Source organism: Marmota monax, unplaced genomic scaffold, assembly GCF_021218885.2.
Source record: "Marmota monax isolate L192 unplaced genomic scaffold, Marmota_monax_Labrador192_F-V1.1 WCK01_AAM20220418_F8-fsc00034, whole genome shotgun sequence".
Lineage (NCBI taxonomy): Eukaryota > Metazoa > Chordata > Mammalia > Rodentia > Sciuridae > Marmota > Marmota monax.
In genome coordinates this window covers 913,446-936,696 of record NW_026693934.1, presented here as the reverse complement: position 1 = coordinate 936,696, position 23,251 = coordinate 913,446, and the positions used below count along the sequence as shown (strand labels likewise).

At 36.7% G+C, this 23,251-nt stretch overlaps 1 protein-coding gene across 3 annotated transcripts in view; it reads left to right on the top strand.

Moving 5' to 3' along the window:
• Kynu (kynureninase) overlaps positions 1 to 23,251 on the top strand; it is a 183,715-nt gene that overhangs the window by 60,054 nt on the left and 100,410 nt on the right. Inside the window, exons 1-2 of one of the 3 annotated variants that reach the window (XM_046463713.2) lie at positions 8,215 to 8,384; positions 16,227 to 16,407. In XM_046463713.2, the coding sequence (XP_046319669.1) occupies positions 16,239 to 16,407 (169 nt within the window). In that variant the 5' untranslated portion in view covers positions 8,215 to 8,384; positions 16,227 to 16,238. Of the gene's footprint in view, positions 1 to 8,214; positions 8,385 to 16,226; positions 16,408 to 23,251 lie in introns of those variants that run through there. The other 2 variants (XM_046463712.2, XM_058585367.1) reach the window with 2 other exon arrangements.

Genomic DNA, 23,251 nt, shown 5'->3' with positions numbered 1-23,251 from the left:
CTATGCTGTTCTTGTCTGGTCTTTTGGTCACAGTGCCCCAAAAAGCTGGCTAGAACAGAAATTTGTACTGAGAAGTGGTTGCTGCTGTGACTAACCTAACCATGTGGTTCGGAGCCTTTTGAGCTGGTTTGCAGGGAGATGAATTTTTTAAAATTAAGTGATACAAGCTGATAAAAGCTTTGGAATGTTGTAAGAGGAGTTTAACTGGTGATTCTGGTTGTAGTTCAGAAGACCAGAATTCAGAGAGCACTGTGAACAGCAAAGACTGGGCTCATGAGGTTTCCTAGGAGGAGGACTATATTGAAAATTGAACTAGAGGCCAATCGTTTTATGTTCTTGCTAAGAAGTTGTCTGTATTTTGCCCATGTCCTGAGACTTTTTCTTTAAGGCTGAATTTAAAGGTAATGGGCTAATTAATCTGGCAGAGAAAATTTCAAGGTAACACAGCATTCAGGTAGTGGCATCGATATCACTGGCGACTTTTAGCCAAGCTTACTGTGAAAATCAGGGCCAGAAAGTAGAGTAAAAAGATGCAAAAAAAACTTCATAGTTTGGTCAGAAACTATGGAATAAAACTGGGACTAAGGATGTTTAATTGTTAAAGACAGTAAAGTCACTAAAGAAATTGCAGAGAGCTTTGCACGGAATAGAAAAGATCGCTTAAGGGCATCTCAGGATTGGCAAAACCATCTCCATCTCAGGCTCAAAAAGGTAAAAGCAGAAATTACCTTCAAAAGAGACCATGGGGCAGGAGGCACACTGCTTGCACAGCAGGCCTAGGAAGGTGTTTGTTTGTTTGTCTGTTTGTTATCATACTCAGTCACCCAGGCACTCAAAAGGCACTACTGCCATGGTCATAGAAGGCTTAGCTAATTCTTTTTTTTTTTTTTTTTTTTTAAGAGAGACAGAGAGTGAGAGAGACAGAGAGAGAGAGAATTTTTAATATTTATTTTTTAGTTTTCGGCGGACACAACATCTTTGTTTGTATGTGGTGCTGAGGATTGAACCCAGGCCGCACGCATGGCAGGCGAGCGTACTACCGCTTGAGCCACATCCCTTAGCTAATTCTTGAGACGGTGGCAGACCCTGGCAGCAACCACACAGTGCTGGTTCTTCAGGAAGGCAGGATGCTGGAGTTAGGAGGTCCCAGAAACTTCCCCTGGGATATCAAAGGAAGGCATGGGAAGCCAGGCAAAGAGTAGCAAAGTTAAGAGTCCCTGCAGGCAGCCCCTGAAAGGGCAATGCATGAAGATGTGTGGAAGAAGCCGAAGGTGCAATGGAGACCCCAAGATTAAGAGATGGCAATAATGTGGAACATATTCTGAGGAAAGTTGCAGAAATAGAGCAAAAAAAATCAAGAGAGAGGCAAGGTGAGCTGCAAGCAGCAAGGCCATAGAGGCAGAGCTACACAAACGGATTGGAGAGATCGTCATGAACAACTAGCTGTATTTTGGTCTTGCTTTGGTTGCATCTCTTTTTATATACCCCAATCTCTCAACTGTGGAATGGAAATCTTTATTCTGTGCCATAATATTTTGAATATAAGTAAATTGCCTTTGATTTTTACAGGGGCTCACACTGAGAAATTGCTTCAAGTCTCAGAGGAGACTTTGGACTTGGTTTTTGGACAATACAAAAAAAGTGTTAAAACTATGGGATTATTGGGGATGGAGTAAATGTAGATTATATTGTGAAATGGGCATGAGCTTTTGGAGGATAGGGGCAGAATGGTATGGTTTGGATATATGATGTCCCCCAAAAGCTCATGTGTGAGAGAATACAAGAACATTCAGAGGAAAAATGATTAGGTTATGAAGCGTGACTTAATCGGTGGATTAATCCCCTGATATGGATTAACAGACTGGTAACTGTATGCCGGTAGGGTAGGTCAATGGGGGACATACCTATGGGGTAATATTTTGTTCCCAATGAGTAGAACGAACTCTCTCTCTCTCTCTCTCTCTCTCTCTCTCTCTCTCTCTCTCTCCCTCTCTCTTCCTCCTGTGACCACGTCCTAAGCTGCCTTCCTCTTCCACCATGATGCTCTGTCTCACCTTGGACCCAGAGCAATGGAATCCACTGTCTGTGGACTGAGGCATTAGAAACCATGAGATACTAAATAATTTTTCCTCCTTTAAACTTGTTTTTTTTTTCCTGGTATTATGGGCATAGCAACCAAAACACTGATCGCCTCCCCAAAAATAGATAGATAGATTGATACTATAAAATGCATCTCTAAAAATATAAGGCATGAAGGGAGGAATTAGGATCATCACATCTAGAAGCTCAGGAACACTGAAGTCACAGAGAACCTACAACATTCATGAAGCTAAGAGCCCTACTGATGCCCAGGAAAGGGGACAGATCATTGAGCCACTCGAGAATAGGAAGATAAGAGTTATGAAGAAGAACTGGCTTATTTTAGCACACAATTTATAGATGAGTTGGATATGGTGGTGCATGCCTGTAATCCCAGTGGCTCCAGAGGCTCAGGCAGGAGAATTGCAAGTTCAAAACCAGCCTCAGCAAAAGCCAGGCACTAAACAACTCAATGAGACCCAGGCTCTAAATAAAATACAAAATAGGGCTGGGGATGTGGCTCAGTGGCTGAGTGCCCCTGAGTTCAATCCTCAGAACCAAAACTAAAATTTACAGATGAAAAGAAAATATTCCCATCACTTAGACTGATATTACTTAGAATAAACAAATAACACAAATTTATAAACCATAGCTCTGACTACCTTTGCTGTAGGATCCAACTAGGGATTATGAAATGCATTATATCCTGGGAAGCTATGGTCCTGCTCCCTTAGTGTGCTATAGTAGGAGGAATTAATGTTACAGTAAAATATAATGAAAAGAAAATACAAGAGATAAATTTCAGCTAATTGAAAAAGATAAGAGATTTGAAAAATTGATGATTAAAAAATATGTTGAGGGAAAGGGAGCATAGAGGACCTTTCTGTACTTCTTTCCCGATTTTGTTCTGAACCTAAAATTGCCCTAAAAATAGTTCATGCAAAAGTATACATTTTTAAAATTAAAAACAAGTTGAAATTTGGAAGGTGTAATTCATTTTAATTATTAATACAAAAAAAAGAAAAAGGAAAAGGAAGTTTTAAAAAATCAGTCCAAAGCCATGTAAAATAGAAAAAAAAATATGGTAAAGCAATGCAGCAAGTAGCTACAGTTTATAATTAATATATCCTGAATAAAAACAAAATTGGCTCTGATGAAAATATGTCAGATGAAAGATGCCACACAATTCTGTAATTAAAAAAAAAAGTTTAAAGCTGCTTTTTCTATTTAGATTCCTGTTCTTATTAAGCTTTGGGACTAAGATTATAATAATCTCAGAAAATAAAAAGAGATGCTTGTTTTTTTGAATAGTGTAGAATAGTCTGAATGACATGGGAAGCTCCTAATCTTCAAGACTGAGCTAGTGATCACATGTTACTGAGCACACCTATAATTTCCACTATTCAAGTGTCTGTAAAAAAGTTGACCACAAGTTGGACGCCAGACTAGGCAACTTAGTGAGACCCTGTCTCAAAACAAAATAAAACAGGCTGTGCATGTAGCTCAGTGATAGAGTACTTGCCTATTATTTGCAAGACTCTGTGTCCAATCCCCAATACTGCCAAAAAAAAAAAAAAAAAAAAAAAAGAAAAAAAAAATGTAAGTAAAAACAGGGCATCTGTATTGTAATTCATTCTATGAAAAGAAACCTGCTGTATAAACTCTTATCTTCAAGTGGGAACATTTGCTGTTGTTTGTTCCCACTTGGCAAAGTGTCATCACTGTCAATGATTTGTTATGGAGTCAACCATGTCAACAAAACCTAAGCTATTCTGTGTTTTCTGAGACTTATAAGTAGGACTTGTACCTATCAACAGGATGTTAACAGTAACAATATTACTTTGAGCAAAACTGTTATTAAACACAGTAACAAATACTACTATTACAGAATAGTTAGTTTAAAAGTAAACCCTTGCTTTTTAGTGGGGGATTTTAAATCTTGAATCATTATTTACTAAGTGATTCATGTTTTATATATTTAGATGGAATGACTCAGTAAAATATGACTAGCAATGTTGAAAGCATTTGCCTATTTCAAAATTAATTTGGAAATTTTCTGTAGCTCTACCAGCTTACTATTTGAATACAAAGGGAAAAAATGAGACTATTTTAATTCAACTCCTCATGTAAAAAAAAAAATCAGACATTTGGGCAAATTGACACACAGACACAGCACAACAGAAAGCTACTAAGTTTCCCCTGCTAACACACAAAGTAGGTGTTGCCTTAAGTTCTACTTTGTGATTTTAATAGTGATGGAGAAGTGAATGGTTATAGGAATTTTAGTTTCTAAATGAATTTTAATCTCCAATTAGCAAAATGCCATTGGCTTATAAAGAGAGCCTTTGCATTTTCCTCTGAAAAACTGAAAACACTTCATATGGAGTACAGGAAACTCACTGCACGTTATCTATAAATCTTTCTAGACAAGTTTCTACCATTAAGCTATATCCCCAGCCCTGTAAATTTCTTCTAATCATCAAAATACACCCCTTAAAAAAGAGAGAGAGAAAGAGAGAAAACAGATAGTCTCAAGAGAGCTTAGTGATGTATTAATTAGCATATTCATTTTCTGTGGTTTCACTGTTTTAGAATAAGGGAGAGGGAGAAGAGAGGATAAAAGAGCTGGGAAAGAGAGTAGAGGAGATGGGAGGAGAGGGTAAGAGGAGGTAGGAGAGAGAAAGTGAAGAAAAGAGGGGGAAAAGAAGAGGGGGGAGGAAAAAGGGCAAGGGGGGAGATTGGGAAAGAAGAGAAAAAGAAGAAGGAAATGGAAGGAGAGAAAGGAGAAGGAAAGGGAATCAAGGGGAACGGAGAGGGAAAGAGAGGGAGAGGAGTAACATAAAGGGGAGGAGTGGGTAAAGGAAAGAGAAGGGGGGAGAGCAGTGGAGACTAATGTTCCTGTGTTCTGGTCATATATTTGGGCCTCCACATCTGTGTGTACCCACTCTGGATAGAAAACATTTGAAAAACAAATTGCTCCATGCTGTGGTACATGGAAACCCAACACCAGCATTTTAGCCGTGCAGGGAGACCCTGTGAAAGAAAGAAAGAGAGAGAGAGAAAGAAAGAGGAAGGGAGACGGTGGGGGGGGAGAAGTAGATAGAGAGGAGGAGGAGGAAGAGGAGGAAGAAGAGGAGGAGGAGGAGGGAGGGAGGGAGAAAGAAAGAACAAAGAGTGGAGCTAGAGCTCAGTGGTAGAGAGCCACTAGGTTCAACCCAAGTACTGGAAAAAATGAAATTGGATTTATAGTGATATGTTTTTTTTTTGTTGTTTTTTTTTTTTTTTTTTTTGTCATTATTCCTTAACTAGTTATAGCATTTGCAGTGTACTAGGTGTTCTAAGTAAATCTAGAGATGAATTAAAGTACATGCGTGGCAGGTTGAATGCAGGTTATATGCAAAAACCATTCCATTTTACCTAAGGAACTTGAGAAATCCAAGGGTTCTGTTATCTACCAGGGGTGATGGAACCAATTTTTCAGGGATTTGGAACAATGGCTGAATTTCCTCTCCCTATAGAGAAGATTCTGTGCTACTTGGCTTCAGAATAAAAATTACTTGACTGTGACCTCCTGACTTGACATTTGAGAAAGCTCTTATTACATCATCCTGGTTATGCCTAAGGGGAAGGGACTTGTTACGTTATACTAGTTATACCCAAGAGGAAGGGGAAATGAGTGCTTGAGGGCGCAGAGTTGGGTGGGGAGAGGAGAAAGGCACAGATGAGAAAAGAAAGCTAGCTGACCCCCTAGACCACTTCCTGCTGTAAATCACCAGGGACTTCCCTCCACCTCTTGGAAGACAGAAGGAGAGTTCCAGTAGCAACACATTAAATTTTCCTTCTGAAAAGTACAACTCTTAAAAAGTTATAATTTTTTAAAAAAAGGAATAATGTAAAATGCCCTATATACTTGAGATCGAGACTACAAATTTGTAACCATTCTCCAACTTGTCAACAAAGTTGAGATTTTTCTTTCAGTTTTAGTCACTAATTTCAATAATGGAATCTGGATTGGCCACCAGATGTGACCCTGCCTTGTTCTCATCTCCATTTCAACCTGACTAGTTTTCCCACATTAGTTTTTATGTGGATTTTTAAACCTTAATAAAGTTAATGATTTAGGAATTATCTCTTGAGAGAACAGAACTTCCCTTAATTCCCAGTCTTCAATTTAGATGGAAAGCACTGAATCTTTAATGAAAAAGTAGAGCAATTCTACAGGTGTTTATGTAGCTTCACTCATAGTCAATCCATTTTGAGGATAAACTCACAGTCTGCCTCTCAGAGACATATCATGCTATTAGGAAACAGGTGGAAATTAATAGACAGCTCTGAATTGGTTCAACCTTACCATATATTCTTTTTCTGTCTCAAAGGAAAAAAGAGAATAGAAGTTCACTCTGTTTTTTTCTTTACTTCCACAGCTAATCCTGTGGTGAGCCTTATTTTCATCTCTTCCCTATGATGTGTGATCTTGGAATTCCTTTATATTTTTTAGAAGTTTATGTTATCATAGAGATTTTGCCTACCCTTATATCTCTGGCATTGTGCTTTATGCCTAGTGCAAAGAATATGCTCGATACATTTTTTTTATGAATGAAGTCAACAAAAAGAGAGAGGAATTTATAAAACAGGAGTATAGATACTTCCATAGACTTCCAAGCAGGCACTTTAAAAGTGGAAATGTTAAATGATAATTTTTAAGAAAGGTGGAATGGTTTTTAATAGAATTAGTAAAGGATTATAGAAAAAATTTGAAAGAAAGACCTTGATATGTCAGTTTCTATCATTTGTTTATCTTTGTTACTCTTACAACTTGATATATGGTAAGAATAGGATTGATGAGATGGAATCAATCTTCTTTTTCACTGGACAATTACATGTATTAAAATAATTTCACATGCTCTATCCACTCCCTTGGAGACAGATGGGTAGTACTTTTGGTCTGTTAATTAAAAAAAAAAAGATTGTCACTTATTGATTGATTTACATGTCACAGTATAGTAGCTTCCCATGTGTTTATTTCAACAATCCTATAAGGACAGTATTTTTATGTCTAATTGGTGGACAGGAGATAGCCTCAACAACTGCTAAGTCAGTTCTAGGGTTATTCAGTGATCACTTGATAGAAATAATAAAATGAAATATTTTCCCTTGTAAGTTGTGGATACTCAACAAAGAATAGGTACAAATAAGCAATTTAATTACTCAGACTCCATCTAAATATTGAATCCTAAGTCTGAAATTTTCAATCTTTGCTGTTAATTTTTATATCTAAAAGGATATTTTGTAAAAGACCCAAGCTCAGGAATAAGCCTAAAAAGGTAATATAGCTATGACAATAGACAGTTCATAGGCTTACGGGAATAATTCACATTAATGAAGTTTCCAAGACTAGTTTTTATGTGGATCGTCCGTCAAACCCTAATTCTTTTTTCCCTGATTGTTGTGTAATCTGTCTAGATTTATGTCCAAGGAGTTTTTGTTGTTGTGTTGTATTGTATGTGTGGTATTGGGGAATTAACTCAGGGGTGCTCTGTCACTGAGCTACAGCTCCAGTCTTTTTCCTTTCTTTTATTCTTTCTTTCTTTTTCTCTTTCTTTTCTTCTTCTTCTTCTTTTTTTTTTTAATTGTGAATTCCCCTCCTGAGTTGTTGGGTTTACAGGGGCATGCCAGTGTGCCTGTCTAATGTAGGAGTTTTTTTAAACCCATATTGGGCAACCAACTAGATAATGGAATTAAAAAAAATGTTTTAAACTTTTGACTAAAAGAATTTACCCAGTGAATGTCACAGACTGTAATCTAACTAAAAACTCACAATGTATGTAACTCTAGAATTCTACCTCAAAATCCAGGGAGAATACCTCTAGAGTTGAGAGATAAATTTTTCCAGTCTAGAGAATCCCAGAGCCCAAAGCAAAAAAAAAAAAAAAAAAAAAACAAGTTCAAGTTTTGGAATTTAGCTCCAGCACAAAATCATTAGCTTACACACTAAAGATCCAAAAAGAGAGGAAGTAAGTATTTGCAAGAGTCTAAAGATCACAACTGCCTCTGGGGGCAGTGGCTGGAGGGAGGAGCCTTCAGCGTCAGAGCAGCTTTTTGCTTAGATTTCTGTCAGTAACTAGAGATTGACAATCAGATTAGTTGGAGTGGGAGGAACTAAAAATCTAAATTCCCCACAGGGTGGAGTCTTAGCAGTTCTTTGAACTTCTCACCCTGTGATCCGGTCTACAAAGCTTCACGAAATTCTTGAAAGGTTTCTCCAGGGGTCCTGGAAACTGAGGCCTCCGTGGAAATCCCATCTGGTAAGCACTTAGTCTGTGATGTGTACTCTGTACACAAATGTATGCTCGGGTGACTTTTCCAAATGAAAATTCTCTCTGCTAGAGTCTTTGTCACGGTGCTTTAGAGGTTTCTCCTTCTCCTTCTTCAAATTATCTTCATGAACAATAATGGCATAACTTCTGTAAAAGACCCCTTTAAAAACAGATAAATCAAGAGATATTTAGCAATATAATGAAAAAGAATTGGTGTCAGTAGTACATGACAATTCATTTACTAAACTTGGTTACATTTGACAAATTAAATAATTGAGTTGAAATGTTAAGATTAGATCAAAATCCAGATAAGGGAAAGATATCTTTAGATAAACTATAAATCTTCTATTTTCTGGTAACTCTAGTTGTCTCATGCTGTTATTAGTCATAGTAAATGTTTAGAGAAGTGAAACATCTATTCTTTGGGTGCAGTTTCTTCCCCTTTTATTTTGTGAAACATTTGCCTAGGAATGGAAAGTAAATACATTTTTCTCTGCTTTTATTTTGAGGAGGGTGGAGTATTATTTTGGTAGTGACACTAGAGCAAATGCATGTGTGATTTTACTGTGAAATTCAGGGAGCTGTTGGTATCCTAAAGGTGAACTGCAATGTCACTCATTTCCCACTGATACTCTCGAAGAAGTCTGCTCTGTCCACATATGCTCAATAAGTTTACTTTCTCAATGAAACGCTACACACTTTCTTGAGCATACACATACTCTCTCGTTCTCTCTCTCTCACGCGCGCACACACACACACACACACACGCCCTCATGCACACAGTTGTCGAAAACCAGTCCTTGTCCCCAATGCCAATCCAATAATTAAGACATGGTTTTGAGAAAAAGGAAAAAGGTTTATTGCTTTGCCAGTAAAGGAGAAACACAGGGGACTCTTGTGCCAGAGTCTGTGATTTTGTAGGAATGGAGGGCTTCTAAAGAGGTGACTCAAAGGCTTCATTCCATGTGTTCTCCATTTGCAATTGTAATTCCCTTGTTAATTTGGGAGATAGTCATTTCTGAGATCTTCTGGTACCATCCCTAAAGTCTGGATGGATTACTTTGTTCCTCTGGTGGATGTGTACTCAGGGACAGATAACTCTGCTAAGGGAAGGAAAGAATAATAATCATGTTTCCCTGGAGATTGGGGGGGTAGTTGGGTTAAGGAGGAGCAGGGAGAGAGGAAAAGAAAGAAACATGTCTATTTAAAAAGTAAATTGCAGTGGTAGAGTTGCAAGGGTTATATTTGAAGCATAAAGCGGACCACCATTATAATATGTGTGTTCATGTTATAAACTTTGAACTCAGAGTAGAATTTGCTTATGTCAGTAATGAAACAAAGCTCCACCATGTACAAATTAACTATTGATTACTCTAGTCATTTATTTAACTGTTGAACCTTAGCACAAGAGGTTAGTAGAACATTCTGCATTCTATTATTCCATACAATCAGTTGTTTTTTGTTTATTTGTTTATTTTACACAATACCTTATTTTATTTTATTTTTTTAAAATATTTATTTAGTTAGTTTTTGGGTGACACAACATCTTTGTTGGTATGTGGTGCTGAGGATCGAACCCGGGCTGCACGCATGCCAGTCGAGCATGCTACCGCTTGAGCCACACCCCCAGCCCTTTTTTATTTTATTTTTATGTGGTGCTGAGTATCAACTCCAGCGCCTCAAACATGCCAGGCAAGCACTCCATCACTGAGCTACAACCCCAGCCCCAATCAGCTTTTAAAAAGTTTCAGTTTTAAAGACTTAGCTATCTAAATAAACTTGTGAAGACACAATTTACAAAATGTCGAAGTTTAAATTGAGGGCAAAATATCAATTTCCACCTGAAAGTGTTGCTATTTAAAAGTATCATAAAATTGTTTTTTATCATTATTATAAATGTTCCTGTGATTTGATCCCAACCATGATCTCATAAAGTACAATTTAACTTTATCTTATATAACAATAATACACCAAGAGGTTATGTGACATGCCTTAGACCACAATCTGTGTTTGTCTACCTTCTTAATGAAATTAATGCTAAATATTGAAATAAAATTTGGAAGTTTTTGTTTTAAACTTTAATCTCTAAAGCAAATAAAATATTAAAGTAAATATTTAAGTGAGTAATTATTTCTTTGGAGTAAGGGCACTGTGTTATTTTGTGAAGATGACATTTAAGTCTGTTGGAGGCTGTGCATCATGATAGGTTGGCTGAGGGTACACTCTTTCAGTGAAGACTGTCCTATCAAGTACATCTTCATATCCTAGTTTGACAAGCCCAGAAGTGGAACCAGCCACTTTGATTTTTGCCTGGCTGAAACAGGATTTGGAATAATTTTTTAAAAAGAGCACATAGATTCCTATATATTACATCATGCTTTGTAGACTGAGTGTAGGTCTGAAAAAAGAACACAAAGGTAAAAAAAATGAATGAGCTAAAGAAATAATCAGCATTGAAAAAATCAGCATCAAGATGCAAGGAAATACTACATAAGAGGTTCAAGTCTCTCAGTAGGAACTCTCTATACATCTGCTATATGTCTTCCCAAGAGAAGATAGTTGACTCAGCCCTGCAGGCCCAGTTCAGTAACAAACACCAAACTCTGTTATCCTTGTACCCAACATTTATATTTCTACTGTCTTTTTTCCGGGGTTTGGTCTCTAAATGAGTGGATACGGTTGTCACTCTTCATGACTTTAACCAGGATTAAATAAGATATAAATATAAAGGAGCTAATGAATATATATTAAATAAAGAAAATCAAATTGTACTCAGAGTGTGATGGTGGTAAACTAATCTTTATTTTATTTTATATAATCTTCATATTTATTTGAGTAAACTCACTTAAAATATAAAGTCACCTCCAAAGATCATGCAAAGAACAACTTTTCAAAGAAGGTCCCACATATAAATCAAACTCTCTTGATTCTGAGTTTCACTGGAAATGTTTCTCTAATTATTAACCCTGTGGTCAGAAGGGGAGACAGTTTAACTCTGGGAATAGGCTGTCAGACATGCCAAATAGTTCACCAAGATCTTTAGTTTCTTCTCTTATCTGACTGTCATTTGGGGGCAGTTTCATTAACTAAAAGACACTGCTCAGCAGTGGGGTGGCCATAAAGACAAGTGAAACATGAGTCAGGCCCAGGTAGAATACCCTTCAATAGAGTCCATCAGCAAGATAACAGTTTTACAGTAAGGAGACTCTTAGTAGTAAGGCAGAAAACCATCTCATGAAATGCTATAACTAGCCAAGCAGACAAACCAGGGCCTTTCACAGAGCTTGTTGCATGTAAGGATTCAGTGAGCTTCAAGATGGGATTGCCCTGTCATTTTTTTGAGGAGTCATAGCTATTCAATCTCCAGGCATTATGCACCTAAGTGATTCTACTTGTAGGAATCATGTTTTCCTTGCTGCAACCATCAGTGGCTCTGTTTTACTCTGACAAATGAGTTATTTGGAGCAATATTCTTTCCAGAACTTAGCATTTTATAGATTCTTCTCTGATTCTTCTAAATCCACACTCCTGTTTCTAACTGAATGAATGAATATAACTCACAGCTCAGATTCTTGAAAGAATTTGATTATATGCTCAGATAAACCGCATCATCACTGTTTGGTTAGAGGCTTCAGAGTAACTCACCCACAGACCACTGACTAGACAGTGCATAGTCTTTAATGTGCCACGGGCCCAGCAGAGGGTCTAATCAACTCTGACCAGGCAATTGATCATGTCAAGGGGTAAAGGCAAAGCAATCTCTAATCAAAAGATAAATTTCTTCATCAGAAAACTATAGGTAGGGACCCTTTTAAAGTCAAGCTGTGGACATGAAAGCATGTTTCATTTTTCCCACCCACACATGCTCCTGAATAAATATAGAAACTGGCAGAATGTTTTGCTTATCATAAGAGGTGTGCTCATAAATGTTACAGATGTTTAGAGGAGGAAAGACTATTTTTAGCAGAGCTCTCATGACAGGCCTCATGAAAAATGTAGCTTTGAGCTAGGGCTTTCAAAGGTGTCTAGAAATCTGAACACATAGAAGTGGAAGCAGAAAACTATATGCAAATGAAATGGCATAAGAAATCCACAGAAATAGAAAATTTCATAGGAGGGATAAATAATAATTTAGTATGATCAGGTATTGAAATCACCACAAACATCAAGAATCTTTGACTTTAGTGTAAAATCATGAATTAGAGCTTCAACTGATATCAAAAGCAGTTGTAAAAGAGGTAAAAACAGGAATGAGTGAAGTACCTTTATTGAGGAATAAAATGAATGGATCTTTAGGATACTGTCAATAATGAGAAAGGAAAAGATCAAACAATTAGAAGAATCTATATTAGAGTACAGTGTTATGGCAAGATTGCCATAAATCAATGAGTCAGAACCATCTTTATTCACCCGCTGACAGGCCAAGGGGCTGCAAGTCTATATCCTTCGACACTCTCCAGGGGATGGAGTACACCTTTTATACCATAAGCAAAGCATGTCAGTACATTAATCACAAGTGGCTGTTGCTGTGAATCAAGACCATTAACAAATATTATGAAATCCAAAATCATAAGCAGAAGGGGAAGTGGGTCAAAAGTACCCTAGTTGAGTACAAGTTCAAGAATGGTTACTAACATCTAGACAAGTTCAAGAATGGTTACTAACATCTAGACAATCACATTCTCTGACAGTGTGCATTGTCAAAAAAAAAAAAATAGAAACCAAAAAGAGAACAATCTTACATTGTATAAGAATTGCCGTTTTGTGTTGTTAAACATGCTATGCTAAGCAACTGTTGTAGGGTACAGAGGTGGGGTGTTCCAATGGGAGAAGAATTTCTTGCATGACATGGAATCTCAGGGTAAAATGGAGTCTGTTTAGCCATTGCCTATATAGCCTGGCTCATAACAAGGGAAGAATGTCCATTTTAATGGCATTGTACAATGATGAGATATGCAACTATTTTCTTTCTGAAGAGGCTAAATTCATATATTATTATTCACATATTTTTAAACTTCACTGAAGTTTCTTTGCTTGTTTATTCATTTATATTCCCCCCCCCAATTTTAGTATATATTTTTGGATGTTGAACAAGGCACGTGTTATTAGAGAAAAAAAATCCTCAGACCAACTTTATTTACATAATATAGTTCAGCTGACTTCATACATGCCTCATAAGAGGGAAGGGAGTACAGCACAAAGATGATTAAATCAGAGCTTTATCTCTGTATGAGTTTTGGTCTACAGGGATCTAGACTTTGGACCCCCAGGATATAGATGCAATGCCATGTGTAAGTTGAGAAATGCCACACCTATCTTGTGATTAATATTCCACTAAGCTACAGGCTCATATACCTTGACTTTGCTACCTTGATGATCAATAACAATCTGACTCTTAGTATGCCTTATGTAGAACTCTGATTTCCCTATTCAAAACTCTGATTTTCCTACTCAAAAATTTTCTTCCCCAGGTATGTCTTTTATCACATTTCACATATTTGCACAGATCCTAAAGCTAAAAATAAACCACTGTCCTGTCCTCATCAGAGAGAATCTGCCACAGTCCTATCTACTGTTTCTACAAAATGTATCATACAGTCACACTCTTCTTTCCCTTTTTGATCAAATTTATCCACCATCCCTGGTACCCTAGACTTCTATAATAGCCTTAATTTATCTCTCTTTTTCAATTTTTATACTTCATCACAATGCAAAATGGTTTTTATCTAGTGTAAAATTATGTCATTTCACTTTGCTACACAAAAGGTTCCAATATTATGCTGAGGATATAGGTCTGTGGTATAGCCCTTGTTTCGTATGTACAAGACCCTGTGTTCAATCCCAATACTGAGGAATAAAAACAAAAACAAATCACAACCAAAAACAATCTCTCCAGTGTTTTCTCATTCAATTTACAAAATATCCAAACTTATTTCCAGCCTTAAAAGCTCATCAAGATTCACTTCTCCCTCTACCTACTCTACATCATGGTCTACCCTCCCACCCTGTCCACTGCTTCACTTACTGTGCTGTTTGAATAGGCTAAGCCAATCTCTTCCCCATGACCTTTGCATTTGTCATCTTTTTTAGGTGCAGGTCTTCACATGGCTCACTTCATAACATGATTCAGAAAGGCTCATGTATCTCTTCCTCAGAAAAAAAAAAAACACATGGATTCTCTTACCAATATAACTATCATATCCAAGGACTTTCTGCTCTGAGTTTTTTATAGAACTTGAAACATAAAATTGCATCGCTTACTTTTCTTTTCTACCACAAAAAGTAAACTGTGCAGGAGTTTGCCATTATATACTATCTTAAAACTGTTGTTCTACCAGTGCAGGGATCACATTGGTAGGGGCTCAATAAATATTCATTGCAAGAGTTTAAATGAAGGCATGTATGAAGTCAGCTGAACTATATTATGTAAATAAAGTTGGTCTGAGGATTTTTTTTCTCTAATAACACGTGCCTTGTTCAACATCCAAAAATATATACTAAAATTGGGGGGGGGAATATAAATGAATAAACAAGCAAAGAAACTTCAGTGAAGTTTAAAAATATGTGAATAATAATATATGAATTTAGCCTCTTCAGAAAGATTAAGTATTCTTTCCCAAATGGTGGGAAACGTTAAATGATGATGGAACAGAAGAAAATGTAGTTTCAAGAAATACCTTAGGGTCCCGTTTGTTCTAAGATGGTACTTATGATGTTGGAAAGCAATAAATTTCTCCTCCTTATCAGTAGGTGTGTGGATATCTTTGATATGCATATGGCAAAAATACTAACATTTAAAGTGAAATTACTTTTTTATCAATATCATTTTAATTCACAATAAAAATTTTATTAAGTTTCAATATTTCTATAGTTTTAAAACTGTGGTTCAAAAACCAGTGGGATTGAGATAGCGGAGCTGATAGGAAGAATGACAAGCTAGGTGGGGCACTCTTTATCTACACAAAGGCATTTTTAAAAAAAATACAATCTTTTTTATTGATTTTTTTAAAAAAATAAATGACAGTGGAATGCATTACAATTCTTATTACACATATACAGCACAATTTTTCATATCTCTGGTTGTATATAAAGTATGTTGACACCAATTCATGTCTTCATACATGTACTTTGGATAATGATGTCTATCACATTCCACCATCCTTGCTAACCCCCTGCCCCCTCCCTTTCCTTCCCACCCCTCTGCCCTATCTAGAGTTTCTCTATTCCTCCCATGCTCCCACTCCCTACCCCACTATGAGTCAGCCTCAGTGAAGTTAGCCAATTCCCCCAAAACAATAGCTGAATGTTTTCTCTGACATAAGGAGGCTGATACAAAGCAATTTTAACTGTCAATTCCTAGTAATATATCTTAAGGTAATGGGAAAAAATTATAAACATTTAGATAGCATTTCCAGATAATAAAAATGTAAAAAAGCCAGGCATAGTGGTTTATGTCTGTAATCCTCACTTCTGGGAAGGGTAAGGAGAGAGGATGGCAAGTTTGAGGTCAACCTGAACAGCAGAGCCCACCAGGTTAAAGAAGGAAGAAAAGAAAGAAGGAGCTTATTTTTATTGAAAACTTACTCTGTCCTAAACACTGTTATTAATTTGGTCCTTTCAACATCCTAACTTACTAATATTTTCTTTATTTTATATATGAGAAAAATTCAGGCATGCGGTTTACTGGTTGGTTGATTAATTATATTAAATTATATTACTTCTGGCATTAAGAAATGGGAAGGTTGGTCTTAAAAGATATAGTTCCTAAAGAACTAATTTTCTGCAGGAAAATGATGGCAGCTAGATTGTTTTACTATCTCTTTCTTTTAGAGAACAGCTGTGATGGAGTCTTCACCTCTTGAGCTGCCATCTGACACAGTGCAACGCATCGCAGCTGAGCTCAGATGTCACCCAACAGATGAACAGGTGGCTCTACGCCTAGATGAGGAAGATACACTGAGGCATTTCAGGGAGTGTTTTTATATTCCCAAAATGCAGGATCTGCCTCCAAGTAAGAATACTGGGAAAGGTTTTATCAATTTATTAATTAATTAATTTTTGCTATGTGTTTATCATAAATCTTTTTGAAAATCATTGTCCTACATAATAGAGTTATTACAATTGCACCTGAAAAATATCAGGCCCCTGTTGGTGCTAAATCAACCTGTCGCCTACCTTAGCCTCATATTCTTTCTGTTTCCTATAGTCCTCTGAATAAAATACTTACAGGTGCTTATATTGTCATTTACTTCTCTGAACAATACAGTGACTGATTGAAAATTATATGCAGAGGCACTTACTGTTCTCCAAGTATAGCTCAAAGCAATTCTTTGCAACACAATATTAAAATATCTTTTATTTTGTGGCACCTAATTGATGATAGCATGATGTTTATCTTAAAGGGAATTTTTTGTGTGTGTGACCTGAGTACATTAGGAGGAATGTTATGTAAATAGCCATATTTGCATACTGTAAGTAAAGATGGTGAGTGTAAATCTTACGAAAAAAGAAAGAAAGAAAGAAAATAAAATAAAAAAATTAATGCCTAAGAAATACATTCTGCATTTCTGAACACAATACAGTAAACTGACTATTAGCAGGTTTGGGTTTGAAACATGGGTACCACAGTTTTAAAATGTGAAAAAAAAATGTTGTATTTAGCTATACTCTGTTTTACATCTATGAAAAAGGCTACAAGGTCAAGTGGAATTATTTCACCATGATCAGCCTTATATGTGTTACAACTGTCTGATTTCTATTTTTCCTCAGGTTAAACAAAGCAGGTACAATTTTGGGTATTTAGAATCCAAGATCATCAGCTAATACTATTAGGATAAGAATGGGCCATATAGCTCTCTATTTTGACTCATATGTTATAAAACACACAAGGATACACTCTCCTGGAATATGCACCTACAGCCATTCATTTTTGATGATTATTCCATGTATTCCCCCCCCCCAAATCTGGAAAGATTAGAGATCAAATTCAGTATCCTATTTAAAGCTGTTTAATGTTAATTAAGGGAGACATTGGTACAAACGCCAGCTATAAGAATCAAACAAAATAAGGATATAAGTGAAATGATCTGAGACAACAAAGAAAAATATTCTAGGTCAATCTACAATTTAGAATTAAGAGAGCATTTTGATTTGAATACCGCCCCCCTCTCTTTTCCTATAAAAGGGATTAGTGAACCCAAGGGCACTTAACCACTGAGTCACATCCACATCCCATTTTTGTGTTGTTTTTAGAGAAAGGATCTCCTTAAGTTGCTTAGTGCTTTGCTAAATTGCTGAGGCTGGCTTTGAACTGGCAATCCTCCTGCCTCAGCCTCCAGAGCCACTGGAATCCCAGCTGCTCAAGAAGCTGCAGTAAGAGGATCACAATTTCAAAGCCAACCTGGGTAATTTAGCAAGCTCTAATCTCAAAAAAAATAAAATTTTTAAAGAACTAGGGATGTAGTTCAGTGGTAGTAGCACTTACCTAGCATGTCAAGGGTTCAATCACCAGTACCACAAAAATCAATAAACAAACAAAAAGAAACAGCATTGCACATCACTAATTATTAGGGAAATGCTAATCAAAGCCACAATGAGATATCATCTCAAACTCACTCTGAGGACTAGTACAAAAATAAAAATTTAAAAAAAAAGAAAAGAACAATTATTGACTAGGATGTGTAGAAACTGAAACTCTTTAGTATTATTGGTTAGCATGTAAAATGATGCAACTATTATAGAAAACATTGTATCCTTTAAAATTTTAAAATAGAAACCAAGCATGGTGGCACAGGCCTGTAATCTCAGTGACCCTGGAGGCTGAGGCAAGAGGATCACAAGTTCAAATTCTGCCTCAGCAAGTCACTAATCAATGAGACACCCTGTCTCAAAATAAAATAAAAGGGATTTGGGATGTAGCTCAGTGGTAAAGCACTCCTGGGTTCAATCCCCAGTAACCAAAATAATAGTGATAATAATAATAAATGAAAGAAAGAAAGAAAGAAAGAAAGAAAGAAAGAAAGAAAGAAAGAAAGAAAGAAAGAAAGAAAGAAAGATTTACTAATGATCAAGCAGTTTTACTTCTGGGTATATATTCAAATGAATTCCAAGTGTCTCAAAAGACATTTGTACACCCATGTTTATAGCAAATGGACACCCATATTCAAGGTTCAGTAATTGATGAATACATAAAAATGTGGTATATGCATAGAATGAAGTATTTATCACTCAGTCCTTAAAAGGAAAGAAATTTTGACCTGTTATAGCATGTATTTATTTTGAGGCTGTTAGACTAAGTGAAATAAGCCAGTCACCAGAAAGCCAAATAGTGTATGGTTACATTTATATAAAGTGTAGAATAGTCAAATTGATGTAAAAAGAAAGTAGACTGGTGGTTTCAAGATTTTCGGGAAGGGAGAAATGGGAGTTATTTAATGGGCATAGAGTTTCAGTTTTGCAAACTGTAACAGTTCTGGAGACAGGCTACACAGCAATATAAATGTACTTACCTCAGAACTCTATACTGAAAAATAATTAAGAAAGTAAATTTTATACTAGGTGCATTTGAGTACATTTTTATATATATTTTTAATTTTAATTAAAAAAAAAGTATCATACATGTAATTACTACCATTATACTTAAGAGTTGACTCCAGTATCCTGACTAGAAGTGTAACATTTGTTTTGGTTAGTTTTGGTTAGTGGTCACTGAAATTAGCTTCGAAGAATTATACATTGGATATGTTATTGCTGGTTCTTAAGAAGAAAAAGATAAATTAATTCAATAAAAAATTTAAATAATTGTTTAAAAACACAATTTCAAATAGTACAAAAATTTCCTTGCATAAGTCCTCTGATGAGCAGCATAAACATCAAAAAGGATCTTATTAGAAGTGCAGTTCTTGGATCCTGCCCCAGAATTACTGAACAGATATTCAGGGTCAGGCCCAGCCATCTGTTCTAGATAAGTTCTTTTTTTTTTTTTAATTTTTTATTGTTGGTTGTTCAAAACACTACAAATTTCTTGACATATCATATTCCACACTTTGATTCAAGTGGGTTATGAACTCCCACCTTCACCCCATATACAGATTGCAGAATCACATCAGTTACACATCCATTGATTTACATATTGCCATACTAGTGTCTGTTGTGCTCCGCTGCCTTTCCCATCCTCCCCCCTCCCCCCTCCCCACCTCTCCCCTCCCCTCCCCTCCTCTCTCTCTACCCCCTCCACTGTATAACCCTGAGGGTCTCCTTCCATTTCCATGCAATTTCCCTTCTCTCTCCCTTTCCTTCCCACCTCTCATCCCTGTTAAATGTTAATCTTCTTCTCCTGCTCTTCGTCCCTACTCTGATCTTAGTTACTCTCCTTATATCAAAGAAGACATTTGGCATTTGTTTTTTAGGGATTGGCTAGCTTCACTTAGCATAATCTGCTCTAATGCCATCCATTTCCCTGCAAATTCTATGATTTTGTCATTTTTTAATGCAGAGTAATACTCCATTGTGTATAAATGCCACATTTTTTTAATCCATTCGTCTATTGAAGGGCATCTAGGTTGGTTCCACAGTCTTGCTATTGTGAATTGTGCTGCTATGAACACCGATGTAGCAGTGTCCCTGTAGCATGCTCTTTTTAGGTCTTTAGGGAATAGACCAAGAAGGGGAATAGCTGGGTCAAATGGTGGCTCCATTCCCAGCTTTCCAAGAAATCTCCATACTGCTTTCCAAATTGGCTGCACCAATCTGCAGTCTCACCAGCAATGTACAAGTATACCCTTTTCCCCACATCCTCGCCAGCACTTGTTGTTGTTTGACTTCATAATGGCTGCCAATCTTACTGGAGTGAGATGGTATCTTAGGGTGGTTTTGATTTGCATTTCTCTGACAGCTAGAGATGGTGAGCATTTTTTCATGTACTTGTTGATTGACTGTATGTCCTCCTCTGAGAAGTGTCTGTTCAGGTCCTTGGCCCATTTGTTGATTGGGTTGTTTGTTCTCTTATTGTCTAATTTTTTGACTTCTTTGTATACTCTGGATATTAGGGCTCTATCTGAAGTGTGAGGAGTAAAGATTTGTTCCCAGGGTGTAGGCTCCCTATTTACCTCTCTTATTGTTTCTTTTGCTGAGAAAAAACTTTTTAGTTTGAGTAAGTCCCATTTGTTGATTCTAGTTATTAACTTTTGTGCTATGGGTGTCCTATTGAGGAATTTGGAGCCGGACCCCACCGAATGTAGATCGTAGCCAACTTTTTCTTCTATCAGACGGCATGTCTCTGATTTGATATCAAGCTCCTTGATCCATTTTGAATTAACTTTTGTGCATGGCGAGAGAAAGGGATTCAGTTTCATTTTGTTGCATATGGATTTCCAGTTTTCCCAGCACCATTTGTTGAAGATGCTATCCTTTCTCCATTGCATGCTTTTAGCCCCTTTATCAAATATAAGAAAGTTGTAGTTTTGTGGATTGGTTTCTGTGTCCTCTATTCTGTACCATTGGTCCACCCGCCTGTTTTGGTACCAGTACCATGCTGTTTTTGTTACTATTGCTCTGTAGTATAGTTTGAAGTCTGGTATCGCTATACCGCCTGATTCACACTTCCTGCTTAGCATTGTTTTTGCTATTCTGGGTCTTTTATTTTTCCATATGAATTTCATGATTGCTTTCTCTATTTCTACAAGAAATGCCGTTGGGATTTTGATTGGCATTGCATTAAACCTATAGAGAACTTTTGGTAATATCGCCATTTTGATGATGTTAGTTCTGCCTATCCATGAACAGGGTATATTTTTCCATCTTCTAAGATCTTCTTCTATTTCTCTCTTTACAGTTCTGTAGTTTTCATTGTATAAGTCTTTCACCTCTTTTGTTAGGTTGATTCCCAAGTATTTTATTTTTTTTGAAGATACTTTGAATGGAGTGGTTGTCCTCATTTCCATTTCAGAGGATTTGTCACTGATATACAGGAATGCTAGATAAGTTCTGATGGTAGCATAGATTTGGATGAGTTAACCTCCACACACTATTCTCACTCACTCTAGTTACTTCTTCCATTCAACCATACTATTAATCTTTTGACACATTTTTCTCAGAACAGCTCGGTGAACTAAAGAGCAAAATTTTAACGTAGTTGAGTCCATATCCAGAATAAGGAAATAGATAATAAAGGTACTTAATATTTGTTCAACTATGCGGTAGTGCTGTAAGTGCAATGGGTTGTGAGTATAAGCATGTTATTTTGCTCATGCTACCATGGGAAAGAAACACTGATAGGATGGCATCTGAGTGGGGCGGAAACAAGTGACAAAAAGTAAGCCCTGTGGGGACACAGAAGCAGAGTCTGGCGGTGGCTCCAGTTTGTACTGTGCAAACATAAGAGTCCAAGCTCAGGAGCAAATGATGTTGGTTTCCCTCCTTTTTCAATTTATCTATTTTGAACAAGATGAAATTTCATTAAAAAATGACTGTTTCCTATCTTGTTCAAACCTTTGAAGGTGGTCTAACCAAGATATGATTTTTGTCAGCTTTTCTGCTGCTGGGAATAAAAGACCCAACTAACACAATTGTAAAGGAGGAAAAGTTTATTTGAGGGCTTACAGTTTAGGAGGTCTTAGTTCATAGAAGGCTCATTCTTTGGGGCTCAAAGTAAGGCAGCACATCAAGGTGGAAGAGTGTGGTGGAGGGAAGCAGCTCACAAAATGATCAGAAAGCAGGGAGAGAGAGACTCCACTCTCCAGATATAAAACATATGCCCCGTAGCCATGCTCCCCCATAACCTACTTCTTCCAGCCACTTAGTTAATCCGGGGGGGGGGGTGATTAACTCACTAATTAGGTTAATGTTATAACCCAATAATTTCTTCTCCAAACCTTCTTGCATTGTTTCATGTGTGAGTGAGCTTTTGCTTTTGCGGGGAGACCTTACATCCAAATCAAATTATTTTAAGCAACTAGCAGTACACCAAATATTGTTCTATAGCAACCCTGAACAATGAGAAACAAAGAAGGTAAACAGGTTTGGGAAAAAAATAAAAGGAACATGAAGTCCAATATTGCACTTTTTACAATTTTAAGGAAAGAGTTCAGGCACAGTCTATGGCTTTCTGATATTTTGCCATTAGATATAATGTTTGCTCTGGATTTCCAATAGAAAACTTATCAAAATAATTAAGTTTTCTTCTACTGTTAGAATGTTTCTGAGATGGTATTACGAAAAGGGTCAAAAATATTTTCACTTAACTGGTGATGCAGTGATCTTCAGCATTGTTCTGAAAATCATACACATAGCCAAAAGAAGAGACGGAAAGAAAACGGGAGGGAGGGATGGGAGTGGGAAGAGAAGAAGACAGTGAGTAAGAGAAATGTAAGGCCTATATTTTGGAAGGAACCTGAGTTTTTTGAAATTGTACATATTTCTTCTTTAAACATCATTATTCCTAAATCTCTGAAAGCATACTGAATAGCCCTTTAAGATATATTGTTTTTGCAAAGGCACATAACAGAAACCTTTCTTTTTCAGTGCTGAGGCTCAAACCTTGGGCCTCTTGCATGCATGCAAGGCAAGCACTCCACTGAGCCACACCCCCAACCCATAAGTGAACTGCCCAGGTGTGCTAATTTAATGACCTTTAGTCCCTTCTGAAAATCTTCACTCATTAGATAATCAAAAATTCCTCCTTCTTTGTTTGCATTTACAGTTCTTAGATCAGTGTTGGACAATTTTTCATAAACTTCTTAGCCAATTTGCTTTTATTTATGTCTTACTTTCCTCTTAATGTATTAAATCTAGCCTTCCTACATATTTTTGCTCTAACTCTGTTTTTATTTTTTTTTAAAGCTTTAAGAATAGAAACT